Source organism: Neolamprologus brichardi, chromosome 23 (assembly GCF_056152115.1).
Source record: "Neolamprologus brichardi isolate AB-2024 chromosome 23, ASM5615211v1, whole genome shotgun sequence".
Taxonomy (NCBI): domain Eukaryota; kingdom Metazoa; phylum Chordata; class Actinopteri; order Cichliformes; family Cichlidae; genus Neolamprologus; species Neolamprologus brichardi.
Window position 1 is genome coordinate 7,651,608 of NC_142125.1, and position 26,288 is coordinate 7,677,895.

General features: G+C 39.5%; 2 protein-coding genes across 5 annotated transcripts; one reads left to right on the plus strand and one right to left on the minus strand.

The window, feature by feature from the left end:
• Positions 1–1,602: 1,602 nt before the first annotated feature.
• On the plus strand, positions 1,603–12,762 carry LOC118454118 (uncharacterized). 3 transcript variants are annotated; one of them, XM_035907459.2, is made up of 21 exons: positions 1,603–1,656; positions 1,759–1,845; positions 2,206–3,344; positions 3,457–3,626; positions 4,481–4,675; positions 4,773–5,061; positions 5,166–5,284; positions 5,411–5,439; positions 5,555–5,589; positions 5,752–5,920; positions 8,735–8,894; positions 9,009–9,132; positions 9,235–9,269; positions 9,358–9,433; positions 9,554–9,588; positions 10,380–10,449; positions 10,531–10,590; positions 10,684–10,703; positions 10,906–10,951; positions 11,506–11,622; positions 11,704–12,762. In XM_035907459.2, the coding sequence occupies exons 2-20, from the start codon at positions 1,837–1,839 to the stop codon at positions 11,594–11,596; spliced, it is 2,871 nt and encodes a 956-aa protein (XP_035763352.2). In that variant the 5' UTR covers positions 1,603–1,656; positions 1,759–1,836; the 3' UTR covers positions 11,597–11,622; positions 11,704–12,762. The 3 variants fall into 3 exon arrangements, with proteins under 3 accessions (XP_035763352.2, XP_035763350.2, XP_035763351.2); XM_035907457.2 differs by lacking the exon at positions 1,603–1,656 and having other exon boundaries at positions 1,679–1,845; XM_035907458.2 differs by lacking the exon at positions 1,603–1,656 and having other exon boundaries at positions 1,679–1,845; positions 11,506–11,598.
• Positions 12,682–25,609, minus strand: prkaa2 (protein kinase, AMP-activated, alpha 2 catalytic subunit). Of its 2 annotated transcripts, none has more exons than XM_087836893.1 (10): positions 25,445–25,609; positions 24,111–24,252; positions 22,463–22,556; positions 20,601–20,745; positions 18,981–19,029; positions 18,508–18,693; positions 17,960–18,122; positions 17,451–17,789; positions 17,185–17,311; positions 12,682–16,167 (listed from the first exon to the last, which is right to left on the minus strand). In XM_087836893.1, exons 1-10 carry the CDS (start codon positions 25,542–25,544, stop codon positions 15,917–15,919), a joined length of 1,596 nt encoding a protein of 531 aa, XP_087693019.1. In that variant the 5' UTR covers positions 25,545–25,609; the 3' UTR covers positions 12,682–15,916. The 2 variants fall into 2 exon arrangements, with proteins under 2 accessions (XP_087693019.1, XP_006790212.1); XM_006790149.3 differs by having other exon boundaries at positions 18,508–18,732; positions 18,942–19,029.
• Between the last annotated feature and the right edge of the window lie 679 nt (positions 25,610–26,288).

Consider the following 26,288-nt stretch of genomic DNA (forward strand, 5'->3'; position numbering starts at 1 on the left):
ATCAGGGACATTGTGTAAGCTGAGTCCTTTTAGACACGTAGACATGATCAAGATGACCTGAAGTTCAAAAAAAGCATCTGAAAGGAAGAAAGATGATATAAGTGAACGTGGCAAACTGCTGATCTACAGGGATTTTACCCCCCACAACAATCTCTTGGGTTTACAGAGCAATGGCCCAAAAAGGAGAAAATATCCAGTAAGTGAAATGCCTTGTTGATCAGAGGAGAATGGCCAGACTGCTTTGAGCTAAAAGGAAAAGAACATAACTCCCTTTACAACCAGGGTATGCAGAGGAGCATATCTGAACACAGTGCACCTTGAAACACTACAGCAGTAGTGGCACCACGTGCAGGAAATTTAGGCTACATCACCAAAGTTGGACAATGGATGATTGAAAAAACATTCCCTGGACTGATGAGTCTGGATTTCTGCAACAACAAACAGCATCAAAAATAGATTTCTCCTGCCTTGCAACAATATTGGTGTTGGTATAATGGTGTGTGGGATATCTCAAAAACTTTGGGTTCTTTAGTACAAACTCAGCATTGTTTAAAAACTACAGTACAATCTGAGTACTGTTGTTGTCCAACCCTTTATGACCACAGTGTGCCCACCTTCTGATGGCTGCTCCCATTAGGAATGCACCATGTCACGAACCTCAAATCATCTCAAAGTGGTTTCTTAAATAGAATCAGAATCACAAAGGGTTTTATTGCCAAATGTTGAGCAGGTTTACAACATTAGGAAATTGCTGCAGTGCTTAGTGCAAACATACTGTCATATAACACTTAAATAGACATGAAAATAAAAATAAGAATAAGAATTAAAAGTGCTAAGTAGATAGATATATACATGAGTGCAGGTGGTGATCAGTGCCAAACATGGAATGATGCAGTGAACACAGTAGGGTCATGTTAGCCTCCAAATAGCCTCTAAAGTCACCACATCTCAGTCCAATAGAGCAACTGTGTGATGCGGTCATGCTGGTAAGGACCAAAATCTCTGATGAAAGTTTCCCGCACTTTTGTTGAATCTGTGAGAATTAAGGCCGATCTGAAGACAAAAAGAGATCCTCCTTAGTACGAGTAAAGTGTACCTAATGAAGTGACCGGTGAGTGTACACAACTTGGTAGAGAGTAAAGCGTATGAGAGACTATAGTCTGCTGCCAAATAAAGACAACGCTTACGGAATGTATTTATGTCACATTATAAATGCGTAATTTAATACTTCTGTACGCTCTGTAACGAACCTAGAATGATGACACATTTCTTCGGTCATTTCATTTGAATGATTCGTTTAGGCGACAGTTAATAAATCAAAGATTAAACTTTTATACCACATCCTCTCATAACAGCAAAATACACTGTTCTTATAAGAGAGATTAGCATTCTTAAAAAAAAAATGAGTCACTTTGAAAATAAACACAAAAAAATCTCCATCAGCTTGGTTTCATGAGAGTGACTCACGTCGTGCCAGCCGGGCGACATTCCTGAAGAAGAGGGAGAAAAATCCAAGAGCTGTTGACAGTCATCGTACTGTGGCGTAAAATGCTCAGCAGGACTAGTTTGACGAGCCCGACTGTTTTTTACTCAATCGCACTCCTCCTCTGAAACCATCTCGGGTGCGCATGGGACGCAGATTTGTCTCGATCAGAGGTGAAGCACGCAGGAACCTGGAACAGCTAATACACTATTTAAAGTTTATTTCTTCCTTTTTTATTTTAAATTAATTTCTTTGTTTTTTTCCAACGGACACAGGATGAGAAGCTGAATAAGAGAACGATCTCTATTCATAAAGGAGCTTTTTTGTCGTTTCTGTGGATATTAAAACGCGCAATGGAACAGGTATGTCCCATGACGCTCGTAACATTATGATGATTGGATAATATTAAGCTATTGATATATTTAAAGTTGTGTTAGCAGACATAAATCCTGGTAATACTGTAAACTGACATTTGGGGAAAAATGATCAAAGCTTACAACAACATTAAGTAAAGTGAGACAGAGTTTTAGCTCTGTACGCTGTAACGTTGTTACTGCTATGATGACGTCATTTATCTTACCGGATTAAGACCAGAACTAAACTCCTCTTAATAATAAGTGATTTGGAATTTTGTTCTTACTCCAAATATGTTAGGGAATTTTTTTTTTTACCTTATTTAGATCCTGTATTGAGACTATTGTACTGTGTGATACTTTCATCAGGAGGAACAGATTGACTTTCAGGCCATAAGGGCCAAGTTTCAACAAGAAGAATTCACACTGAAGAAACCCAAGATAAAACCTGTTCTCCCGGAGAAGCCAAAGGTGGTCTCTCCTCCCCAGAGCCCCAGTCATTACCTCCCTTCAGGTGCACGCCCCTCCCTGCTGACCTCCATTAATGAAAACTTGGAAAGAAACACACTATTTGCCCCAAGAGTGGTCTTCAAAGATGATCCGAAAGAGAGCAAAAAACCTCTCATCGACAATAAAGACAAAAGTGAAGGGAAACTGAAAGGTGGTAAGCACAAAGCAGTCAAAGGGAGCAGGGAGAATCTTATTAAAGATTCCGTGGATCAAAAGAAAGTTAATAAGAAAGACAAGACAACTCAGATAGAGAGTACTGCAGAGCTGGTGCCAGCCGCACCTCCACCTAAAGTCACAACAGAGAAAAAGAAGCCTTTCAGTCTTTTCAAAAAGCCAAAACGAGATTCAGTGTTGATCTCAGCTGATCCAATTCTGGACACCCCAAGCTCAGATATTGCTGGACTAGCTCCACTCATCCCAGTGCCTTCTGAATCTGGTGGGGAAACAATACCTAATTCAACATCAGAGCCCTATCTACCAGACAGCCCCACCTTACCAGATCACAGTGCTGATGTAGAAATGACCCCAACCACTACTACTCTTGAATCTCTTGCCTTCAACCTACCTCCTCCTCTCATACCTGAGAGCCCACCACCTGAAATCCCAATCTTGACCAGTGAAATCCCACCTGAAATAGAAAATCCCACTTTGCCTGTTTCTAGCCAAGATGAAGCTATTACCAGTCCACCCAGTGTCTCTCCACCTCTTCCACCCAGCTGTGTCATCTCTGGTTCTCCTTCCCTGGTTTCTTCTCCATCTCCATCACCCCCCGAGCCTGAGATTACATCTGAGATTGGGAAAGATGTGCCTCCTGTGGAGAAACCTCCTTCTCCAACCACGAACCCTCCATCTGTTCCACCATCTCCCAAACCAGAGCGTCCAGTCTCAGCACTCTCTGCCCTGGAGAGGGCAGAGGATATGAGTCCTGGAAAAAAAACACCACCAGGTGACCAGAGGATTTTCAATGCTCTACAGAATGCACGCAAGAAGACCAACAGGTAAAGAACATAAACAGCAGGAACACACACAGTTTCATTCCAGCAGTTACAAAGAAACATCTCTGTTTACTGCTCAGTCACTAACAAGATGTAATTTCTTACCTGCTCCTAGCCCCTTGATATGTGACATGCCCTCCTATTCTGTTACCCCTCCACCTGAGGAATCCTCCCAGTGTCAGAGCCCCACTGAAAGTCTCCCAGAACTCCCACCCATTGATTATGAAGCTCGAACAGGCAATGCCGTCCCATCGAAACCAGCACAAGTTAATGGCATTGACCACCGTAAGTCCAATTAACATAACCACTGTAGAGCTCCCCTCCCCTCCCCTCTCTTCCCCACCTCTTACTTTCCCGTGGATTTATTTCACCTCAAAATAAGTTGAGAAGAATTTATCTCATCATCATCAGGTATGTGCTGTAGGCCTGCAAAACATAATTTAATAGCTTAGCTGCAGAAAATACCTGGCCACAGGGTCGCCTCAGGTGGTGACATTCTTCTTTTGTGCCAGAAACAACTTAGCAGAAGGCAGGGCAGAGCTGCAGAGGTATGTTTGCTATGTCAGAGGTGCAGTGACAAACAGTTTAATGTCTGTTAAGCACAGTGCAGGAAGAGCAGGAAGTCTCTGTTTAATTTGCATTGCATTTTTTGAAATTGTGCATACAGGTATTTATGTCAAGCTCATTTAATATGATGAAGTCTACTGCTACAAATTACAGATGAGTACCTTTGTCATGGTTTCTAATCTTTTATTCTGCAACAGCAAACAGTTTTGTGCAGCTTCAAAAGGCAGCTAGCGGGCAAGTTTCTAAAGATGTGTTTTGTATTGTAATTAAAGTAGCAAAATTGAATTATACTGCACATTTCTTATAAATGCATTAGCTCTGCTCTACAGAGTTATACAAGAACAACTTCCACAGTGGGTTTGACTGGTTTTATTTCCTTACATATGCAATTCTTATTCTTTTCTTGCCCTATCTCTATTTCTGTGTTGGAAAATTCACTTTCAGATGGAGTTTTGATGTTGAATGGTTCTTTTTGACTTAAATGAGATTAAAGTTCAAAATCTTTTAGCAATCATATCTAGTCATAACCTTCTAAAGTGTTATATGTTCATATGTAATGTCATTCCTTCCAGGACAGCCCTCTCCATTGTTGCAAGAAATCACTGAGGGACCTGACCCTGTCCCAAAGCTGCTGGCGATTCCCCCGCCTCCACCCGAGATGACTATTTCAGATAATGGGCCTCTGAATTCTTCTGTAGAGGAACCTGCCATACTTAACTCTGCCAACTTGAGTGAATTCATTCCTCCACCTGTCATGGAAGTTAATGGTGTGGTCACCAGTGCTAGACTCACAATTTAGAGAAAAGCTAAACTTCAGTGGCCTGTTCTTGTAATGCGTCATAATCCTTCATGCCTCTTCTGCAGATATCCCTGCTCCACTTGAGTTTTCAGAGACCTACACCCCTGATGTCCCAGAGGTTGACAATGTGGCTTCAGGCGTTCCTATTCCCGAGCTGCAGGGATCAGAGTTGGAGTATGAGATGTACCCAGCTGCAGATGTTCCAGACGGTTATGACCCGCCAAAGGTTCACAGTAATGGGATAACTGTTCCGCAAACCGAGATCCACACAGAGACACCCAGAGACATATCCCAAAATAATCCACCACCAGAATCATCTCATGCTCTCGGTCAGGACTTACAACAGGCGTCAGAGTAAGACATGCAAATTTAATCTATTTTATTTCTCATTAAAATGGCTCTTAATCCCTGACAAGTTGGTATTCGTTAGTGTTTGTTCAACTTTTTGTCCCACGCAGGCCCCGACCAGAAGACGATGTTTATCAGAACACAGAAAATGCGTACGAGTATATCGCCACACCTGATGGTGACAAGAAAAAAGTCAAGACTAAAGTCAAGAAACGCAAAGAGCCAAAGAGTAAGAAACTATTTATACTAGAAAAATAGGAATTGTGCTAAAATTAATACAGTAATATTAGAAACTGCCTGGAACGGTTGCATCTTTGGTATTGTACATAACTGTGTCCTTCTTTTTAAACCACAGATCCATATGTTGAGTCAATGCCAGTAACGGTAAGCTGCGGTGTAAAATCAAGACTTTATTTTTCTTCATTTAAAAAGATAAGCTTTCTTTATGCAATTTTTAATTCAAAGTTAATTAATCCACATTCTTTATTCTTACTTATAGGTTCAAGAGAAAACCAAGACGTTGAGGTTTGGCAAGTAAGGCCTAATTTATTTTATTCAGAGATTTTTTAATTTCCCTTATCCCCGGGGAATTAGTGATGAGAGTTTAATTTGCTCTTGTTTAGCTTATATTCTCCTCTGCTATTAACCAGTAGTTTTTTTCTAACTGGATGATCCTCTTCATTCTGCCTTCCTCAGGAGTGAAAAGAAAGCAGCTGCAGAGGGGCCTGATGAGAAGGAGCTGAAAAAGAAAGAAAAGCAGCGGCTAGAAAAGGAGAAGAAGGAGCTAAAGGAGAAACAAGAACGGGAAAAGAAAGAACAGAAAGAGAGGGAAAAGAGGGAGAACGAGATGAGGAAGAAATTCAAGGTAAGCCAACACGGAAGGTTAAGAAACATCGGGGGAGGGTGGGGTATATGTTCGGGCACACAAACCTGTCTGGATTCATTCCTGGCAGTGGAAGAGTTGAAGTGAGCAACATGTGCAAGCACAAACAGAATACGAGCAAACATTTGTTTTGTCTGTGATATTTCTGACAGAACACCTATGGGCCATTCTTTATTTCTGCATATTCTTCTACAATATTATTGTTCTGAACATGTTCTGATTAATGTTTGTGTTGTAGCAGAAACTGTGTTGTAGTAATTAACATAGGGATGAACCCAAAAAAGATGCAAAAACTCTAAAAATGCGGTTTTGTGTCTACTTTAGCTCTCTGTTTTCTTTCTTTTTTTAACACAACAGGCAGCTGGCTTTACCAGAAACACAAAAAATGGAGTAAATGCTAGCAGCCCAGTTAATATCATTAAGTGTAAAACCCCAGGATTACAAGATTAATGTCATATTTGTCACACGCTGTAAGTACTGTACATGTAAGAAGCACGTCAACATTTATTATGTCATCATGTGCTGCTTCTTTGCTCTATTCCTCTATTGATAAAACACAGACAGTTTTAATAATCATATCAATTCAAAGCCTGGTGCCTCTCCTGCTGATGCTTTGACAGTCTTACAGCTCAGCTGTGGTAAATATCATACATCTGGCAACTAAATGGTTTGATATGTCAAACCTTTTTTTGTGATTAGTGCGAAATGGTTACCTTGCTGAGATTGTGTTCCTATGTAATTCTCAGTGGAACTACTTTGATTTTAAATCTTACCCATGTCCCCCCTGGACTTATGTCCCTTTTGAAACAGTGCTTTTTCCTAATATAGACAGTATTGTTGTGCAGTATAAAATCTTTTAATCTACTGGGACAAAGTAATTGACAGAATTCATTCTTCAGCCTCATGTGCAAGACTCTCCCTTATTCAGTTTAAGACGGTATACAGGTTACACTTCTCAAGATCTAGACTATTTAAAATATACCCCAGCATACCTGACCTGTGCAACAGATGGAACACCTCCCCCTGTGATTTAACTCATATGTTTTTTGCCTGCCCGTCACTTCAATTATACTGGACTTTTTACTCTGAAGTGCTCTCTCATGTTTTGAGCGTTACTCTTAAACCATGTCCACTAGTTGCCATTTTTGGTGTTTCTGAGGACGCCACCCTGAACCTTAGTTGTAAGCAACTGGATATTATCGCTTTCACTTCACTGCTGGCACGGCGTCGAATTTTGCTGTCTTGGAAAGCTCCTCACCCTCCAGCCCGATCATGTTGGCTGGAAGATGTTATGTTCTTTTTAAAAATGGAGAAAATAAAATTTAGACTCAGAGGAAATGTTAATAAGTTCTCACAGATGTGGCAGCCTTTTATCATTTACTTTAGCTCATTGAAAACACTTACAACAGACTAAACTTTTGTACCACAGGGTTCCCTTTTGTTATGGTTTTGGGAGGGAGTTGATTTTTTTAATTTGTTTTTTTTGTTTGTTTGTTTTTTGTTGTTGTTTTCTGTGCGTGGGTTGTTGTTTTTTTGTTTTTCTTTCTTTTTTCTGTTTTATTGTTATCATCCGAATTTTAATGGCCTAATTTGTTTTGATATATGTCTTTATATCGGTTGGTACTTGCTGTATTGGGCCTGATATGTCAAATTACATGTGCAAAACTTTATAAATAAAGAGGTAAAAAAAATAAAATAAAAAAAAATCTTTTAATCTGCCTTTTGCAAATAGTTCCAGGTCCTATCTGCAAAAGGCAGTCTACCTCTAATTGTACTTGTATCATCAGTAATATGCCGCTCATTGACAATCATGAAATCATCATCCTCATTCCTCATCCTTTCATAACTAGACTGTGCATTGTGGAGAAATTTAGATAGGGTTGTTGCCTTTGCAGAAGACATGAAAATATTCTCCGATCAATGAGGGAGAAAGAGAAAGAGAGGAGTTAGATAAAAACAACAACAACAACAACCCCGAAATCAGATGATGGAATTCAAGTAAACCATCACCTGTGTCAGTAAAACAGCAGTTATACTTGCTATGGGGAGCTTCTGTGTAACTGACAGTGAGATCTGTGTAAAATCTCGCTCAGCAGACTTTTTGACAAACAAACAAAACCACATCTTGTACCGATGTGGTTTGAAAACTGCGAGCATACAAGACGTTGCTCTACAGATCTGTATTTTGTGTGTGTGTATGTGTTCCTTTTGCAAAAATGTGATCACAGGAGTGAGACAGAGAAGGTTGTTTCTAGCTTTCTCCAAAAATCCTTGATCAAATTATATTGGGCCTCCACAGGGCAGTTAGATGGCAGTCTTGTCACTCAAATACCTTCAGATCAGCAAATGCAAGCCTTTTGGCTTTGAGAAAGATGCCTTTGTAAAAAAAACAACACATTTCTTACTTATCAGGAACAAAATCACATCTCGAGAGTAAGAACTGTGATCTTAACAGCAGGTTAAAGATAAACTGCTCCTCCCACTCTGACACTTAATAAGTCTACTATAGGTCTGTAAATTCTGACTGTTAAAATGAAGAGTAACAGCATGCATCAGGCAAATGGGAGTCATCTCAGTGTTTCTTCACAACAGCAAACTATTTGTCAGGAGACTGCTCTTTAATAGCATAAATTACACGATCAGCCCACCATCCAGCTAGTGAACACATGTATTTGTTTGTGGTATAAAGCCTCTTGTGGTGTTGTTTTCAAAAGTGCTACATGAATATTGTTTATTGAGGTTATTTGTGTGCAAGTGGAGGAATATTCAGTGTTAACATGTAACTGTGTTTGTTAGATCACAGGACAGGAGGATGCCCTTTACCAGGCAAGAGTAGTTGTAACTGCAAAGGGACGAAAGACTGATCTCCCTGTCAAAGCAGGAGACACAATCAGCATTATTCGAACAGCAAACTGCCCCAAAGGAAAGTGGCTGGCCAGAGACAGCAGCAACAGCTGTGAGTTAAAAAAAATAAACAATCAAGATTAAAACCTGTTTTTGAAACATAAGTGCTATAATCTGAAATGACATCTGAAATGAATGAATAACGACCATGTGAATGTGTTTTTAGATGGGTATGTCGCAGTTGATCACGTGGAGCTGGACATCAAGGAGATGTTAGAGCTGGGAAGGAAAACTGTTCCCAGGTCAAACAATAACTTTATCGAACCAGACGGTACCCGCATGATTTCACAGTAAGAGCTTCATACAATAACAAGCTATCATGTGTAACCTTCTACTACTGTTATTACCTTTGAGTTAAAAAGTTATTTACAGATGATTTTTATTTCCCCCAGTGACTCAAACCATTATCAATTACCGGGAGAAAGCTGTAAGTGTTTCCCGTTTTCACCCAAGATAACAAAATACAGTGAAATTATTTAACAGCAGTTTAATATTTTTGATGTTGACATGCTCAGTCACAGACGACAGTGAGGAGTGGAGCGGTGATGATGATGAACCTCCCTCTGGTTCTCCAAGTACACAGGCTGTACTGTGAGTAAATGCTCAATTATGCTCTATTTTTGGTGTTTACTGCTTGTTTCTATTGAGGACAAGAGTTAAGGTGATCAATCTGCTATTAACAGTTTTTTTGGCGTTTTTTTTCCCCTGCAGAGGTCATACCCGGACATTCTCCATGCCAGATGTGGGTAAGACATCCCAACTTAGGCAGCACCATTCCCAACTCTGTTCTTCCCCAGTCAGCTCTTGTGAAAAAACAAGTTGGGAAGATCTTTAATTGTTTACTGGAAACATACATTAAACAAAGCATAATGAATCACTTAGTGAATGACTCACTTAAAAGTCACCTTTCAGTACACAACAAAAATAAATGGGACACTTGTGTTTGTCATGCTGATTTCCTCAATTTGTTATCTTGATGTGGGTTAACAGATACAGTAAACAAAGATACTACAGATATTTTGCAGCAGCTGTTTCAGAGAAACACAGAAAGGCTTATGTGAGGTTGCAACACAACTGCGAGTGTGTGAGCGCCCTCAGTATAAAAAACGCCAATCTGGCAAAAAACACTCAATCTGAGTCCATAAACAAGTCCTTGAGGTCCATCTTTTTTTCATCTTCTCTTCAACAGTGAATGGGGATGTCAGAACTTCTGCACTGGACTAAATTTACTGATGTTCTGGATGTTGTATCAAGTTTCTATCCAATTATAATTTCTTCACAACTACCGAAATCACAAAACTGCACCCTTCTAAACTTCTTTAATGAACAATGGACTTTTCATTACGGCATTCTTTAAACGTTAATTCCCTGCAATGTGACTCATTAGACAAGCAGGTGCTTAAACAGGAAGCTGCTAGTAAAATATGTAATGGCTAATCTTAGGTCTGGTAACTTGGGAATTGTTTCCTTGGTGTAACTGTTGTATGTTCACTTGTATACAGTTATTTATCCGTCGCTTGTGTGATTTCGTCTTTAGGAAACAAAGACCTTAGCGTGAACCACCAGCACAGTCACAGCGACATGGGTCATGATAGCTCCCACAACCAGTGAGTTCACCCGTTTCACTCTTACAGAAACACATACAGACACGCGCAGACTCGTATAATTCTTTTTATTTCTCCTTATAGAGCACTTCAGAGGTTGTCGACATTTTTCCATTCACAAAAAAATGTAGAGCCAGCTGCAAGGTAGGCATGGTGGAGAAAAACGTAACAATGTTGTCCATCCATGAGCGTGCATGTACACACACATCAATTTTTGTTTTTTCTTCTTTTTAACAGCACCGATGAACCAGTAATGAGTGAGTAATGCCCTAAAAATCACATTTAAAAAGTCACTAATGTACTAATGTACTACTTTTTCAAACCTAATGCTGATGCACTTTCAGGCAATACACTTATGCTGGAAGAAGCACCTCATGTGTGATTAAAAAAACAAAACAAAGTATTATCATAAAGTCTTTATAAACTGATTTTTAAATTGCAATATCAATACATCTTCAGGTTACACTGCAGGTTCTGTGAATGCGGCACAAGAAGCAAATCACACGTAAGTACAGAAAGAATAACGCACACGCGGAAAAATGTCAAACATGCTGTCCGACCTGTAGACGGACAGGGTTCCTTCCTTTTTGCCTGGAACAGCTTGATAAGCATGAAAAGAGTAAATGTCTTCTTTTTTTTTTAACCTCTGAGAGAAAGAAAGTTTTTAACTCCACCTTAACGCCACCAGGAAGTTAAGCCAGGTTGACTCCTGACAGAACAATGAGTTGTTAATTCTCAAGTAGGCCCCTCCTCTGTGCTTAGTGCAACAGACAGCATTTACATAACAAGAGCACTTAAAGAGAAGAGCACAGAAGAGTATGTTGCATATACTCAATATACCCAATATTTCTTATTTTAAAATATAAAGCTTTTACTGCTTTTTACATTTGGTGTGACCTTGACCTTGACCAGAATTTCACCAAAATAAAATAATCTCGAGCTGATTGAAATAGAACCGATTACATACTCCCTCCCTTCGAGGGGAGAATGAGTTACTGGGTTAAGAATATAAGGTGATAGATGAAAGACTGAGTTGTTTTCATGTTTTTTTTTCTACAGGCCTGAGGCTGTGTCAGCAGAAGATACAGATTTTGTTCCTGATACACTCATTTTACCTCCTCCTGTCATGTATGCCGATGGAGTGGAGTGAAGGTAAAGTGGCCTTCATACAACAAGGCAAGGATGAATCACCCGGACTCTTCACTGTCCATCACTGTGCACATGCCATGATGACATGATGTTTTTCTGTCTTAACAGCTGAACAGAAACTCCCCCAGGTGGAACTGCATTTGTCTGCAGCATTACCTGCTGGACTATGATCTTATTTCTCCAATGACTGCATTCGTGAAGTAGAATTACATTTAACAACAATGAGAATTATATCATCTGGGCAAACGGAAATCTTTCTTCTGTTCTTTCAAATGCTGCAATGTGGAACCAGCATGGGACAGTTGATCTGCTTGCTTTTAAGTGATCACGGTGAACTGCGTTGCACAGACACACACAGTATTTGTGGACAATGTGATCCTGGAAACTCTCGTAGGAACAATGAACTGCTTTCTGTGCAAAAACCAGAATGGAAAATATATTTAAAGTGGAGGAAATGAGGGAAAGAACAACGGAATGGAAACAGCAGTTTTTCTTATCAGATGAAAGTGTGTGTAGCTAAGAAATACTGGAAAAAGCTTAATTTGTTTTAAGATGCATCCATTAAAAACAATTAACCAGCTGTAAGCAGCAAGTAATGTGAGCTAATACCAGTAACATTCCTGGTTTATGTTTATCTACAGTACTCCAGCCATTTAAAAACATTGTTTGTATTTTTTGCACATAAGCTTTTGCTAATTTGTCATTTGTACACTCATTATTTTTTTTCAGTGTCAACTGTGGTATGTGGAAGGGACTATGTAACTACTCATGCTACAATACATGTGACCTTTGAGTTTGACTTCTTTTTCACTGGACCCAAATAACCAGCATGCTGTGTAATATAATAGGTATAAATTATAGTATTTGCTCTGTATTGATCATAGCTGCAACTTCTAGAGGGATATCCATCAACTGAATTTTCTTTACTTTTTATAGAGCTTTTACCTGCTTCTGACACTAACAGTTCCCTATAAACAGATGAATAAGTATTATAGATAAACAACATGATGTGATGATTACTTGAGGTCATTTGCAACCGGCATTTGTAGTGGGTGTGAGCTTGTGTGACTCTATGAAATGTCTAAACTGACGAAGCACGTTAAGACGGAATTTTTTTTGTATGTTTATTTTTTTTCCAATAAATATTCATTAAAGTGCAAATCAATACAGCAATATCATGCAATGCATAACATGAGAAATCCAAACCCCAATCAGACAGAAAGACATATAGAGACAGTATCAACACGCACGCGTACAGGCAATCACAACAACCAGTGTGCACCCACATACCTAACAAACACACACACGCACACACACACGGTGGTATTTAGGGTTACACTGATCATAAGAACCCCACTACAGAAAATACTCACTTTGGTACAACATGTGAAATTTGTATTTAATTAGGCCCTTTAGCGTTTCTTCTGGCACTAAACACAAATGAGCTTACATGACTATCATGCCACTGGTATTTGCATACAGTTGTGATGGTAGACTACACCTGACAGTAAACACTGGTTATGTCAGAGGAGTTTTTAAATCTCACCCATGACTTCGGCTGGATAGTGCACTTCAATCATACATATTTTTGCAAGTGTTTTTTTAGGAGCATCAGTACCCGGAATTAAAGCATAAAGGCCCATATATTATATTGATGTGACTGAAGATGCTCACAATAGAGAAGTAATTTAAGACACAGCAATAGTGTAAAATAGATGGCTGACAAAGGCTGTGGACTAATGTTTACAAAGGTGTATATGCAGCAGCATATTGGAGCAGGGAACACAATTTCTCCCTGACAAAGAACAATGAGCAGTGTATGAGCTTACAGACAGAACAAATACACAGAACATGTAAATAAAGGGTTTCAGGGTAGCAGAAAGTGGCTTTCACTGGTTCAACCAGACCTCGGTCGACTACCGAGTAGAACCAGGTGAGAAAAGCGACCCGACACTGAGATATTGATCTGGGAAAACGTGGTATTTGAATCCAATGTGAAACGAAAAGGCAGCACTTTTTAGGACATAGAAAAAACGTGCATTTGTCTGTGCTCATCTCACAGAGTTGACGTGCTGGAGAAGAAGTTCCATCACTTTATTTGGAAAGATTTCTGCAGATTTAATATTTTTCCCAGTGGCACCTTTATTCATCTTCAGTCGTTTCAGTTATTTCGTTTTTTTACTGCACATATTCATATCAGTGTATATTTCTAAGTGCCGTATTTACACTTTTGTAAATCTCTGTGACGCCACTCTGCAGAACAGTAACTGCCTCAGTGCCACTGACATCTACGTCTTACTGCAAACAGTAGAAAGGCAACAGTCTAGTATCCCCCCTTCAAAACAGCAGGTTTAAAACCAGAAGAACATAGTGAGAGAAAGAGAGAAAAGGATTTATATCAGCAGCACCAGCATTCAATTTACATTCAGTAATAAATGATTTTGATATAATGTTATGCCTGACTATAGCAATACACAACATCACTATGGAAATTTGACAGGACGTTACAGAACGGTGGCGTGCATCAATAGCAACCAGCAACAACAGTTACGGTAAAGTTTGCAGTGCAGTAAACGGTAAGTGTGCAAACTGTCGGCCACAGCAAATGAGTTTTACGGTGCAGACTGAACAGACAGCAATGACTAATTGAAACAGATAACAGCTCAGACAGCTGCACCACGCCGAACCGTCATGGTTTGTCTCTCGCCACTCACTTTTCTGATTCTGTCAACTCTCTGACATCCCAAACATCACAATTATACTGAAGAGCTTTTCAACACACCAGTGTTAAGTCAGCGAAAATACACAACAAGTACCATACTTATGTGAGCTCACAAACACACACTTGTATGGAAAACTTCCACAACACACTCCATACCAATTAATGCGTTGCATTGTTTAAGGCAACTGTAGAAAAGTTCATGTGGCTTATACACTTGTGCAACAGATACACACCGTCTCACATCTATTTTTTGCCCTCCTCAGTGTCATTCTGTTTTGAAATTCAATGGCTTACTTAAGTATTTTAACAAGTTAGGAAAAAAAAAACTGGCCACATCAGCCAATAAAAATAGTTTTAAGATCTCACATTAAGCATCTGTCTCAATTTCTAAGGGGTATCTGCCTAATTTAAAAGCTTAACAATATAATAATAAAACAAAATGTTAGTTTTTACCTAAAATAGCTATAATGCCTGTCTTTATTCAGCTTACTACATATGTGACTGAACTGAACACCCCTATGATAACTAAGTGTCGACGTGTCTTCATTAGGGACTTGCATATAAAGGGATCTGTTGGGTGTGTTGCATATAAAACACTGCTTTAAATAGCAGGGTGATTGAATGCTTTGAAATATATCTGGATATCCCCCCGAAAAAACCCCCAAACTCTTGTAAGATGGTCTGCATCTGACTTCAACACCATGCAGCACATACTCTGCGTCGTGCAGAGCATCATTCTACTATCCCGCTGTCTCAAAGAGCTTTGCTACTCATCTACAATCAATTCAAAATCAAGTAAAACTATGTTGAAGTAGTAATTAAATTAAAAAACTATAATGCCTAAAAAAACCTCTTAAAAATAAATATGGGTCTGACCGCTAAAATATAAATCTTAAAGATGTATAAAGTAATTTATTTGGTATTTCTCTGTCAAACTTTTCAGCTACATAATGATTGTAATATAAATATAATACAAGGATAACAAAATCTTCCTCATAAACAATATAAATAAAAAAAATAGAATTTTACATTTTGCGATCCTCTCTCTGACACGATTTAATGTGTCAGAGATGAGTTAAACGAGTTAAACGATGAGTTTAACAACTTTGCCTCAGTGAAGATTTAAGACCAGATGCAAAACTGACCTTTGATCGGTGGTACAGTGGGTGAAGGAAATTCAGCAGCTGATAATCAGCTGAAGATGTTTGTGGGAGAAGTGACAGTGAGCTTGAGCTTTGCTGAACTCTGACCACTCGCTTCTCACTTTACGGGCCTCCACTAGTTTATAGATTCCCCTCAGCTGCAGCCTGATGTGTAAGACATCAAGACTTTGACCCAATGACTGTCAAAACAAGAAATAATAACCCCCACTATTTCACCCCCTCATTCTCTCTCTCTTCACCCGAGGCGAATGCCACACCTGCCTTGCCATTTACATTTCCAATCGCTTCCCCCAATCCAGTAAAACAGAACAGTTGGAGAAGAGACAGAAAGAAGAAGTCACTCCAAACATCTACACTCCCTACATCCTCGATCTGTGATTAGCTTAAAAACCCCACTGACATCCAGGTTACAGAGCCGTAAGCAAGTCAGCAGGGCTCAGCGTGCTAGTGTAGTGATCAGACTGGCACACATTTCAAAGAAGTCCATGGTGTGTGATCCCTGACGTGGGGTGAGCAGATGGGAGCTACCAGACAGGGATCCCGGGAGAGAGGAGCTGAGCTGGGGCAGATCAATCGCTGGGGTTGCCGAGTCAATGCTCAGTCTGGGCCTGTGGAGACCGGCTGTGGAACCTGACCTCTGAGGAGTGGATGAGCCCGATTTAAAGCCCACTGCCTCGATGATGTCATCTAGAAGCACAGCAACAGCAAATGTTAGTAGTCATTCATAAAGTGACTACTACGTTAACTTTTGTTTTATTAAACTTTGTGAGAAATATCTGTGAGACAGTATACAAATCAGTCCAGCTATTTCAAACCTGTGCTAAATGCTAAAAGAGGATATTTAAAACAAAAGACACAAAGCTAATGGTACATGGTGCTGTCTTAAAAACGATGTCAATGCATTTTTTAAAGTAGTGGTCCTCTCTTCCTGAAGTGCAATTCTGTGCTAAAGCAAGTACAAGATGACTCATTCACCTGATTTGCATAACCATAAAAATATATATCTGTCATCTAAATAATAAAGTCATCTATCGGATGTATGAAGTTTCTTATACCCTTTTAAAATATTTTATTATATTATATTTTTTAAAATATTAAAATGACATGATATTAAATCTGTTAAAGAATTTTAAATATAGTTACGTATCCTCAGAAGAAGATTTAATCTCATTATTGACAAAAAGTTAATATTATATGCACAATCCAAGACCAGAAATCTCTGCAGTGGATGATTTAAATGGTCTAAATGTAAATAATAGATCACAGACACCCATCTACTGAGCATCAAAGGCACCGGTGAGGTGAGGTGTCTACGCAGAAAGGATACTAAAAGACATCTTGCAAGTAATACATTAGTACCAACACACTTCAAAACTGGTTCTTTCCTCAGGCTGTAGGATTGCTGAACCCACTCACAACACTTTAACATGAAAAAATGAGCTTTTTCATAAAACAACTTTTTTCTTTTTTTTATGTTTTGTGACTACAGCTGCAATTTTCTTAGACAACCTTGTGAAGTGCAGTTCACGCCTTTATTCATTTCAGCTCAACTTTAGAATGACAAAATTAAGGACAAACATCAGCAGCTTTACACAAAGGCCACGCATGTTTTATGATTTGGAAAATGTTTATTTTCTTTTGGTTTTAAATTAGTTATGTATTGATTGTGACTAGATTGTGAAACCGGTTTAATGTGTTACTAACCATCAATGCTCTTGAAGTCAAGGAGGTAGGATCTGTTGTCCACTTGATAGAGCTGCAGGCTCATTTTCACCAAGTTGCCTGTCACTGGATTCTTCCTTCGAACTCGCAAATGGTATGGGTTCACCACCTGACACACACACACACACACGCAAAAAAGTAAGTCAATAAATATATAAATAAATATTTTAAAAAACAGCCAAAACAGAGACTCTCGTTTGTGTGGGGTTCTTTGCAGTGATGTGCTTTATAAGGGTATGTATAAGCACCTTCCAGTCAAAGTTTAGCTGCTTCATAGCTCTGTACACCTCAGCCATGATATCATAGGGTCTGCTCTGACTCCTGATACCCAGGTGCCACTTAGCCTTCTTCACTGCCAGCGGTTTAGGCCGAGTGGTGTTGAGAGCATCCAGAGGACAACGCGACTTTGGGCTGTCAGCCAAGAGCGGAGGCATCCTCTCTGGGTGAGGTTTAACTCCAGGGGGCAACGGCATTCCCTCCTCTATAAAGGAGCCCTGTGGAGGACTGGACGCCAAATAGAATTCACTAGCCTGGGTCATGATGCGCCTGTTATCTATGATGAGGTGATAGGCTACGGATAACTGATCCTGCGTAAACAGAAGGATGACGAAAAATAAAGTGAAACCAAGGAGATAATTCACTCCCAACAGACCATTATACTACTGAAACCTACAAACGTTATTTACAGCTTTCATAATATATCAGGTTAAGTTTATCAAACATAGAAAACATGTACTAGAACAAAGACAATGAGCACCTGTGGGTCTCCACTGTACAGGCTGGTCACAACCTCAGATTCAGTGCATTCAAACTTTTCGCACACTTCCCTGACAGCCTCTTCGTCCAGAACAGTCGCATCATATGATGGATCCTCTGGGAAAAGGTAGCCTGGTAGGTCCTGCTTAAACCATTCATGTTCCCTATCAAAAAAACATCGATCAACTCAAGCGCTTCATCCCAAACTCAATACTGACATTATCAGACACGCAAGGTATGACTTTTAGCTTGCTTCAAGCTGGATTATCAAACAAACTGTAATAAAATAATCCTGTGCCACATTACAGAGCTAACAGTTATAAAAGAGTGGACAGGGAACTAAATATTTGACATATTGAGGAAAGACGATAAAGCTATAACTTGAGTTATAAAGCTATGGCATTTTCTTTTGTGGCAACATTAGTTAAAGAACTCTTTTTTTAAAGAAAAAATGATATATGAAGAGAAACATACAGTATGATATTAATAAAAAAGTGTTAACAATATAGCTAAAGGAGGCCTCTGGATTCAAGACAGTGGGGTCAGTACCTGATGTCTTTGATGGTGGCTCTCTTCAAAGGATCCACCTGCAGCATGAGCATCAGCAACGAGGCCACAGAGCGGGTCAGATACTCTGGGATGTAAAAGACACCTCCTCTGATCTTCTTAAACAGTGTGGGGACATGCTCATCATCAAAGGGCAGGGTGCCACACAGCAGGGCATACAGAATCACACCACAGCTCCAGATGTCAACTTCTGGGCCTGCATAGAGTCTAACAGAGATTAAAGGATGTGACAGTTTAAAATAAAAAAAAAAAAAAAAGCCAGATGCTTAACCACCAGAAACGCTTTTTTTCCACAGTGACTTATAGGTTAATGGTTAAACATAAATACAATTAGATGTTTATTTATGACTTATCCTATGAGGCAGTTAAAAAAATAGTTGGTTGTATGATCACACGCAAAAAACAGACGCACAAACCTTCCTGAGATGACCTCTGGAGCTGCATAGTTGGGTGAGCCACAGCTAGTTCGTAGGAATTCTCCATCTGACATCATGTTTGACAGTCCTGTCGGACAATCCCAGTTAAATGGCAAGAAAACATTAATATCGCTCCGTCTTTATTCTTACAGTAACAAGCATAACAACAACAAAGCATCTTAGTATGGAGATGAGCGACCAGCTGTCACCAGAACAGCTTCAGCTTTAGAACTCAAAAGCTCAAAAGCCTCAAAAGATATTCCATCATTTGGTGGAGATGGGGGTGGAGAGCAGTGAACCTATATCATTCTATCAGTTTTCTTAATTTCTAATAATGGACAGATATATTTTCTTCTTTCCATTCAACTTAGGGTTTCAAGGGAGTGAAACCTATCACTGTATATCTGTCGTGTCATCTGTCATGTCTGTGACAGAGTGCCAGTCCAGCACAGCGCTGGCACAACGAGAAAGACTAGTCATACTCACCCCTATGGCCAATTTAGAATCACAAATTAACCGACAATCATGTCTTTGGAGGCAAAACTTCGCACAGAAAAACCCAAAACAGCACAGTATATGACTATGTTTTCCATCCACATGAATCCATTCAGTGACCACTAATGGCCTATAAACAGGGTACTGTAATCCTTAAAGCGACCACTCTAGGAGTCAGGATAGAAATGTTTCATCCCAGGATGAAGTAATAAGGTGATCGCTCAGAACATTGCATTGATTTCTAGTGACCCTTTCCTCTAAAGGAACAGAAGGGCTCGTCAAACCCTGCCAGCAAAAAGATCCCAACAACACAACAGATCTCCAGAACCCCTCCTTGCACGGGTCAAGAGTTCAGGTTTTTCCCCATAATCTGTCACCTGTCTGCAGGTTAAATTTGAACATAGCCCAACAGGGACTTACACACTGCAGACACTATTGAGACCTTTATCCTTCTTTATTCTCCAAGACACTAAGCTCTAAACACAAAGCTCGTTTAATTGGATGAGTCTCTCTCTGCCTACCAGGGTCTCTGCCAAACATTAAACGTCAGACACTTTGTGTTGTGCTGACCTTCCCTTTATCTTTTATCCCTGGTCCCTTAACACTCCCTTGCTCTGCTTGCCAGTATTTTTTGCTCTCAGCCAAAACACTTCTCCTGCTGTACTCCACTGCCACACACCCCTTGATTCCTTCCCTATCAGATGACACTGGGCCTCAAGGCTTCCTGCCAAACTTGATATGAAACCTTGCCGTTGCTAAGGGATGTCTCTCCACCCCACACGCCCTGCTGCGCATAAGGGCCCTTGTGTGTTTTTGAAAATATTTCTCTCTTTCATGGTCATATTACATAAGGAATTTTAACTTAAATTGCAAAAATTAAGGCCTTAACTGATAAGAGGCATTCTCAAGTGAAATATTCCTTATCATTTAATAAAGCTAAAAGGTGCACAATTAGATTTCGCATTTTTCTTCAAGTTAACAACGTTACTGCATGTGTTGAATCCTAAACAGCTGTCACTTGGCTTTATTTAAACTATGTAATTTTACTGTGTCACCCTAAACAAACCTCAGTATTTTATCTGTCCTCTTATCATGAATTTACAAAAAGTTCTATTGTCAAGCTTGTTTTTATGTCTCCCCCTCTAGCTATAACTGTTTTCTTACCAAAGTCTGCTATCTTGGCATTCTTATTGGCATCCAATAGGACATTCTCAGGTTTGAGGTCTCTGTGAACCACCATGTGCCGGTGACAGTAGTCTACAGCTGAGATAATCTGCTGGAAAAGGCGGCGTGCTTCAGTGTCCTCCACCTGAAAGACACAAAATGAACGGACTTGACTGATCTGAGTGATGATGCTCCCTCTGATCTACAAGTATGCCACTGGGTCAGTTGCAACAGGATTCTTTTATTGCTGTTTTTTTTATCTTTTGATCTTTTTTGTGCATTTTTGTGCATTTTGTGCAATTATTTACTGATTTATTAGAAATGGAAAACATTTCAGACTGTGTTTTCTATGCATGTAATTAATTTAAGATCAATATTAATTAGCCCATTTATTTCTTTCAAGTGCCCTTAATGACCTGAGGGAATAGCTAGCTTTGTGGATGCAAACTATAAAAAGCTAGTGATTTTAAATAGTCTGGTTTTCTAAACTGTAGAACGCTGCCTATGGACTAGTTGATAATGGGCTTTAACACAAAAGGTAGTGACAACAGAGTTCATGAAAAGAGAAAGAAGCACAAAAAAGATCAAAAGATTAAAAAAAACAGCAATAAAAGCAAAGACAGTGGACAGTTTCATTGCTTTTAACACTAGTTTCACTTCACTATAATGAGTGACTTTGGCTCGCTCTCCTTGGCAGAAGCAGGACTAAATGACCAACAATAGCACAAACATGTACAAGAGTAGAAGTAGTGCACACTCTGGATGTTTCTGACCCTGGCGACATAACCAGGTAAGACATGCAACGTTCTGCAAAGCTGTGTGTAGGTGCTGTGTGGGATTAATGCATAACAATGCAGTCCATTAAGAGTCACGCTACTTCAATTTCAAAAGGTGAAGTTCATAAACATCAATAGAAAACTATGAATGGCTTTACTAGACTTTACTAGGGCAGCTTTTCGTGACTCACAGTTCAAAATAAACCTTATTTATGTCATACTAGGCCTGTGGAACCTATCAGTTAATATGATGTCTGAAACAAGCCATTTTAGCCATCTTTACCCTCATTTTAAACCAACTTTCTTCTGATTGGCTGCCCCTCGTGAACGGAAAATCTAAGAAATGTTTTTTATGCTCACAGGTAGAGGCTTTGTGCTCTAGAGACATCTGCTTTCATTGACACCACACAGAGCTAAGGGCAGAAAAAACTGCCTGAAATTAAATGTTTAGACTAATCTAAAGCATGAAACTTTGGCTCATAGGAATTACTTTCACATAAATTGACTTCATCTAAGTTTTTGAAAGTTTGCCCATGTTTAACATGAGCATCCACTATTACAGTGTAATACGATGTAATGTATACATGACAAAACAAGGAGAGACGTTGTAAGTTGCACTTGAAAACAGTGCACATGTTTAGGAACATAGTTTAAATGTACATTAGAAGTTAATTAAAATATAGATACCTACTCAAAATGAAAGTAGTAAGAAGATATATTTAAAGCTAAAGCAAGACCATATAGTTTATAATATATATAATGTGAAGGATGTGGATTTAAATAATGTGAAAAAATACAGTCAACACAAAGATAAGTATAAATACACTCAGCTATTTTTAACAGCAAGTCTACTTGGATTACTGCACAACCCCAGGAAACAAACCATCGTCAGATTTTTGCTTGATATGTTTATCAAATATATGCAACAATTGCTTTTAAACTGTCAGAACTGTTTAACCAGTCAGGCTTCTGTTTAGTCAGCTAACCATGCCACTGGATAATAAAAGAATTTCTGATGATTCATTGACCACTGTACTCAGCCAGGCTGAAATCTACCAGCAAGATAATAGAAGAATGTCATCTTACCCGTCCATTCTTGCAGATGTAATCAAACAGCTCGCCTCCCGACACATACTCCATAACCATGAAAAAATCTGTCGGGGTGCTTATGACCTGGTACCTGACAACAACAACAACAACAAGAAAATGTTGTATTACAATGAACTTTTAATACATTTATTAGTTGATTTCACCTTCTATCTTCTATTTTCACCTTTTATTCTCAAAAATTAAACATGTCCCTTTTTAGGTAGACTAATTTTTAATCAAAATAACATTAAAATAATTAAAACTCTTGTACCTGACATAGTCAGTAATGGAATCGTTAATTAGAAATTACATGTTTTTAATTGAATTGCTTGAGAGGCGTATAGAGAGAAAAGCCACCTCAGCCAGCTCTGTCCAGTTTTTTGAGTATATGAGGAAAAGATTATGATGGGCAAAAGACATTAGCAGAAGGATATATGGCTTTTTCTTTGCAACTCTGCCTAAAAGGGAGGTCTCCGGGAGCTGCTTCTTCACTGCTGATCCCAGAAATAGTATTTTGTGGTTACCAATTAGTGAAGCTGCCAGTTTAGGACCCATGAGGTGTCTGTTTCTCAAAATAGAGTATCTGATGCATTTGTTTCCTTGCTCTGTGTTGCAGGCCTCTCATTCCACTTTCTATTCAGGTTCAAGTTTTTGTGGTTTTATGTAGGGGGTAGGACACACCTTCCTATGGCATCTTCAGTTTTCGCAATTTCCCACAAGCAATAGCATTCATTTCCCTATTAAGATGACTTTCAAAATAAAAGTCACTTTTAAGTCTGTAATCGAGCAGGCAAGAGTTGATGTTCCAGTAACTCAGCTAACCAAATGAACTGTTTCTTTAATCAACACAGCAGTTATCAGATGTGCTATCATATTTGGAGAGGTTTCTTCTCATGATCATTTCTGTAACTTGTGCGACAGGACACAGGAGTCATTGTTGCTATTAAAAATCACCAGTCATTCATGACATTTCTGATTAATTTACTGGAAATAAGAACAAATGTGCTTTTCTTTCAAAACAAGGACACAGATGAGTGAACCCGAATGTCTAAACCTATATCGTCCTACATAAACAATACACAGCATTAGCACACAGAAACAAAGGCACAGCAAGGCTGTGATATTGGGTTGCTTTCATAAAGGTCAGGTATGTTAAATTGCAGGCACAATTTCATGAATGGTTGCCGGTGGTAGAATATAAACTTTATCACAATCTATTTCAATACTGTCAAGCTGGGTGAAGCCTAACACCACAGGGACTATGGGAGGAGAAACATTAAGACAAATAACTTTTTTCTTCTAACAGTTGAGAGTGTGGCAGCTTTTATAGTCATGGTCGGTATGTTAAACTGCTTCCACGTCTGTACAAGAAGTGTACACAGTGTGCATGTGTTTATTATTGTATATGTCTCTGACACTGACTTCCATAGCACTCCAGCTTATGACCTGACAACTCGCATATCTGCCATTGCTTAGAGTTTTACAGTGGACTAACCCTAACCCTAGACTAAAAATATCACAAACAATGTTGAGAGGGACAACAAGCAATAATAAAAGAGAGCGCAGTTATCTCTCTGCAAAGCTTGTCAGTCTTCACTGAGAGTCTTAAATCTGACAGACGGATGTGTCGTCTTTCTGTACGTACAGCTTGATGATGTGTGGGTGTCTGAACAGCTTAAGATTCTGGATCTCTCGTTTGATCTTCCCCACAACATCGAGACTACGGATCTTCTGTCTGTTCAGGATCTTCACAGCCACTTTATGGCCTGTCAACTGATGCTCGCCAACTAAAAACAACAGAATACAGACATGAAAGAGACAGACCACAGAGGCTAAAAAAAATTAATTAAAAAATAAATAAATCAGATAACCTACTACATAAGCAGCTTGGTGTGGATTAAAAGGGTTACACTTTGATTTGGAGTCCTGTTGCGTAGGAAGCTTGCACAAAGTAGTGAATGAACTGTGTTTGTTATATTGAGCTTTTGCTCTCTTTTGTAACCCCTATTTTCTTTCCATGCGTTTGTTTATAGTGTTGGAGCTATCTGCCTGCTGGAGGCTCTGAAACCAAGCTGTTATTGCAGCTGCCAAACACTGCACACAAAACTCAGAGTCAGATACGAACTGGGGCATGAACTGCTCCACAACTAACACACAAGCAGTAACCTGAAACGAGCAAGCATTAAATATACACACACAGTCATTTTTTTTTATTCTTTCACACATGACTTTACACAGATTTTCTCCTAGTGGTTTGGGAGTGTGAGCAAAATCATCTTCAGAAATAGCCATGGTTTCAAATGTTTTAGCAGCACACGCAAGAAACAGGCGGGGTGAGCATGGAGTTAAAGCTCACAAGGTCATGCTGAGTGTCAGAGAAATAGCGAAGGCTACCCTAATAATAATCTGTTATACGCATCCTATTGAAGCTTTAAGATTGTCTAGGGTTTGCCCGACTTGACAAGCACTTAACAAGCTACCACCGGCTAGCAGAGAATAACACATCGGACTAGCTTGCAAACATTAATGTCAGTTCAACGTTAGTTTCCCACGGTGGGTCAAACGGTGAGCTTCAGACGTCCTTTGTCGCCAGACAGGGCAAAGGACAGCCACCACCGCACAGTCCTTATTACTTAACGATATACTATTGTAATGCGAGTGTGACTGTGCATCTCTGTGCATCCAGGTTTTATCACCTGCCATAGCTGATAACAGCAGCTACTGAGGGGGGCTTCGGTGAAAGAATTTGACTTTGAAGCGGTCAGATTCTCAGACTACAGTACGTTTAAAATCCAGTCTGTTGCCGTGGTTAAACCGCTCAACTACGCCAACTGCTTCACTGACCACCAGCAAGTTGAACACGAAGCGTTAAAGGGGTGGGAGGGGAGTGGGGCACAGCGACTACTTGACATTAACTACTCCAACTGAAGGCACAAACGTACACATGAAGCCTGGCATGACACAGAAACAGGACTTAACTCTTCACTTTGCCGAATGTCCCCACTCCGAGCGTGTCGCCGAGGATGTAATGGCCGATCTTTACCCTGCCTTCGTGTTTCTGTTGTTGCCTCTCTGCCATCTTCTCCGTTACCGACGGCTTGGCTCGCTCGGTGAGGTGGGAGCACTGCCTGCCTGGCCTGTGCAGCGCACGGGGGGCGGGGAGGAGGGGGGCGGGGCACTTCACAGTGAAGAACCACCAACGGCGGAAAACGCGCGCACGCACGTGAATTATCCCTCCAAGAACCAGGCGCGCTCTCCCACCTACCCTGCACGGAGCAACCAACAGGGTGTTATGTTGAGTTTAGTAGCCCAGTCAAATACTAACCCTCACGGTCTAAATATATAGATGTATATATATGTATATATATTACTCATATATTTCGTGAGTAATTATTAGTTATTAGTAATTATGGGTATTTGTTGTTTTAAGTAAAATGTTTTTTTCTTCTTTATTCCTAAATGCAAAACGTGGATTTCACCACTAGATGGCAGCATACGTATGATTCATCAATACTCAATACCTGGTATGAGTTTCGGATTTCTTTCTGCTCCTATGTTGAACATACGCAACAAGCAAGCAATATTTATTTATATAGCCATTTCTCCGGACAAGAACCACATCGAAAGGAATCTAGGACAAAACAACAATGTGAAAAAAGAGGAAACGGGAATACGATGAAAATACACAAAACAACACAAGGCTCGAGCTTCTCAAATTGGACAACAAATAGTATTCGCTCACCAACATATTATATTACATTATGTTATATTATATGATTTTTTTGTATTAAACATAAAATCGTCTGGAAACAGAAATTTCCTG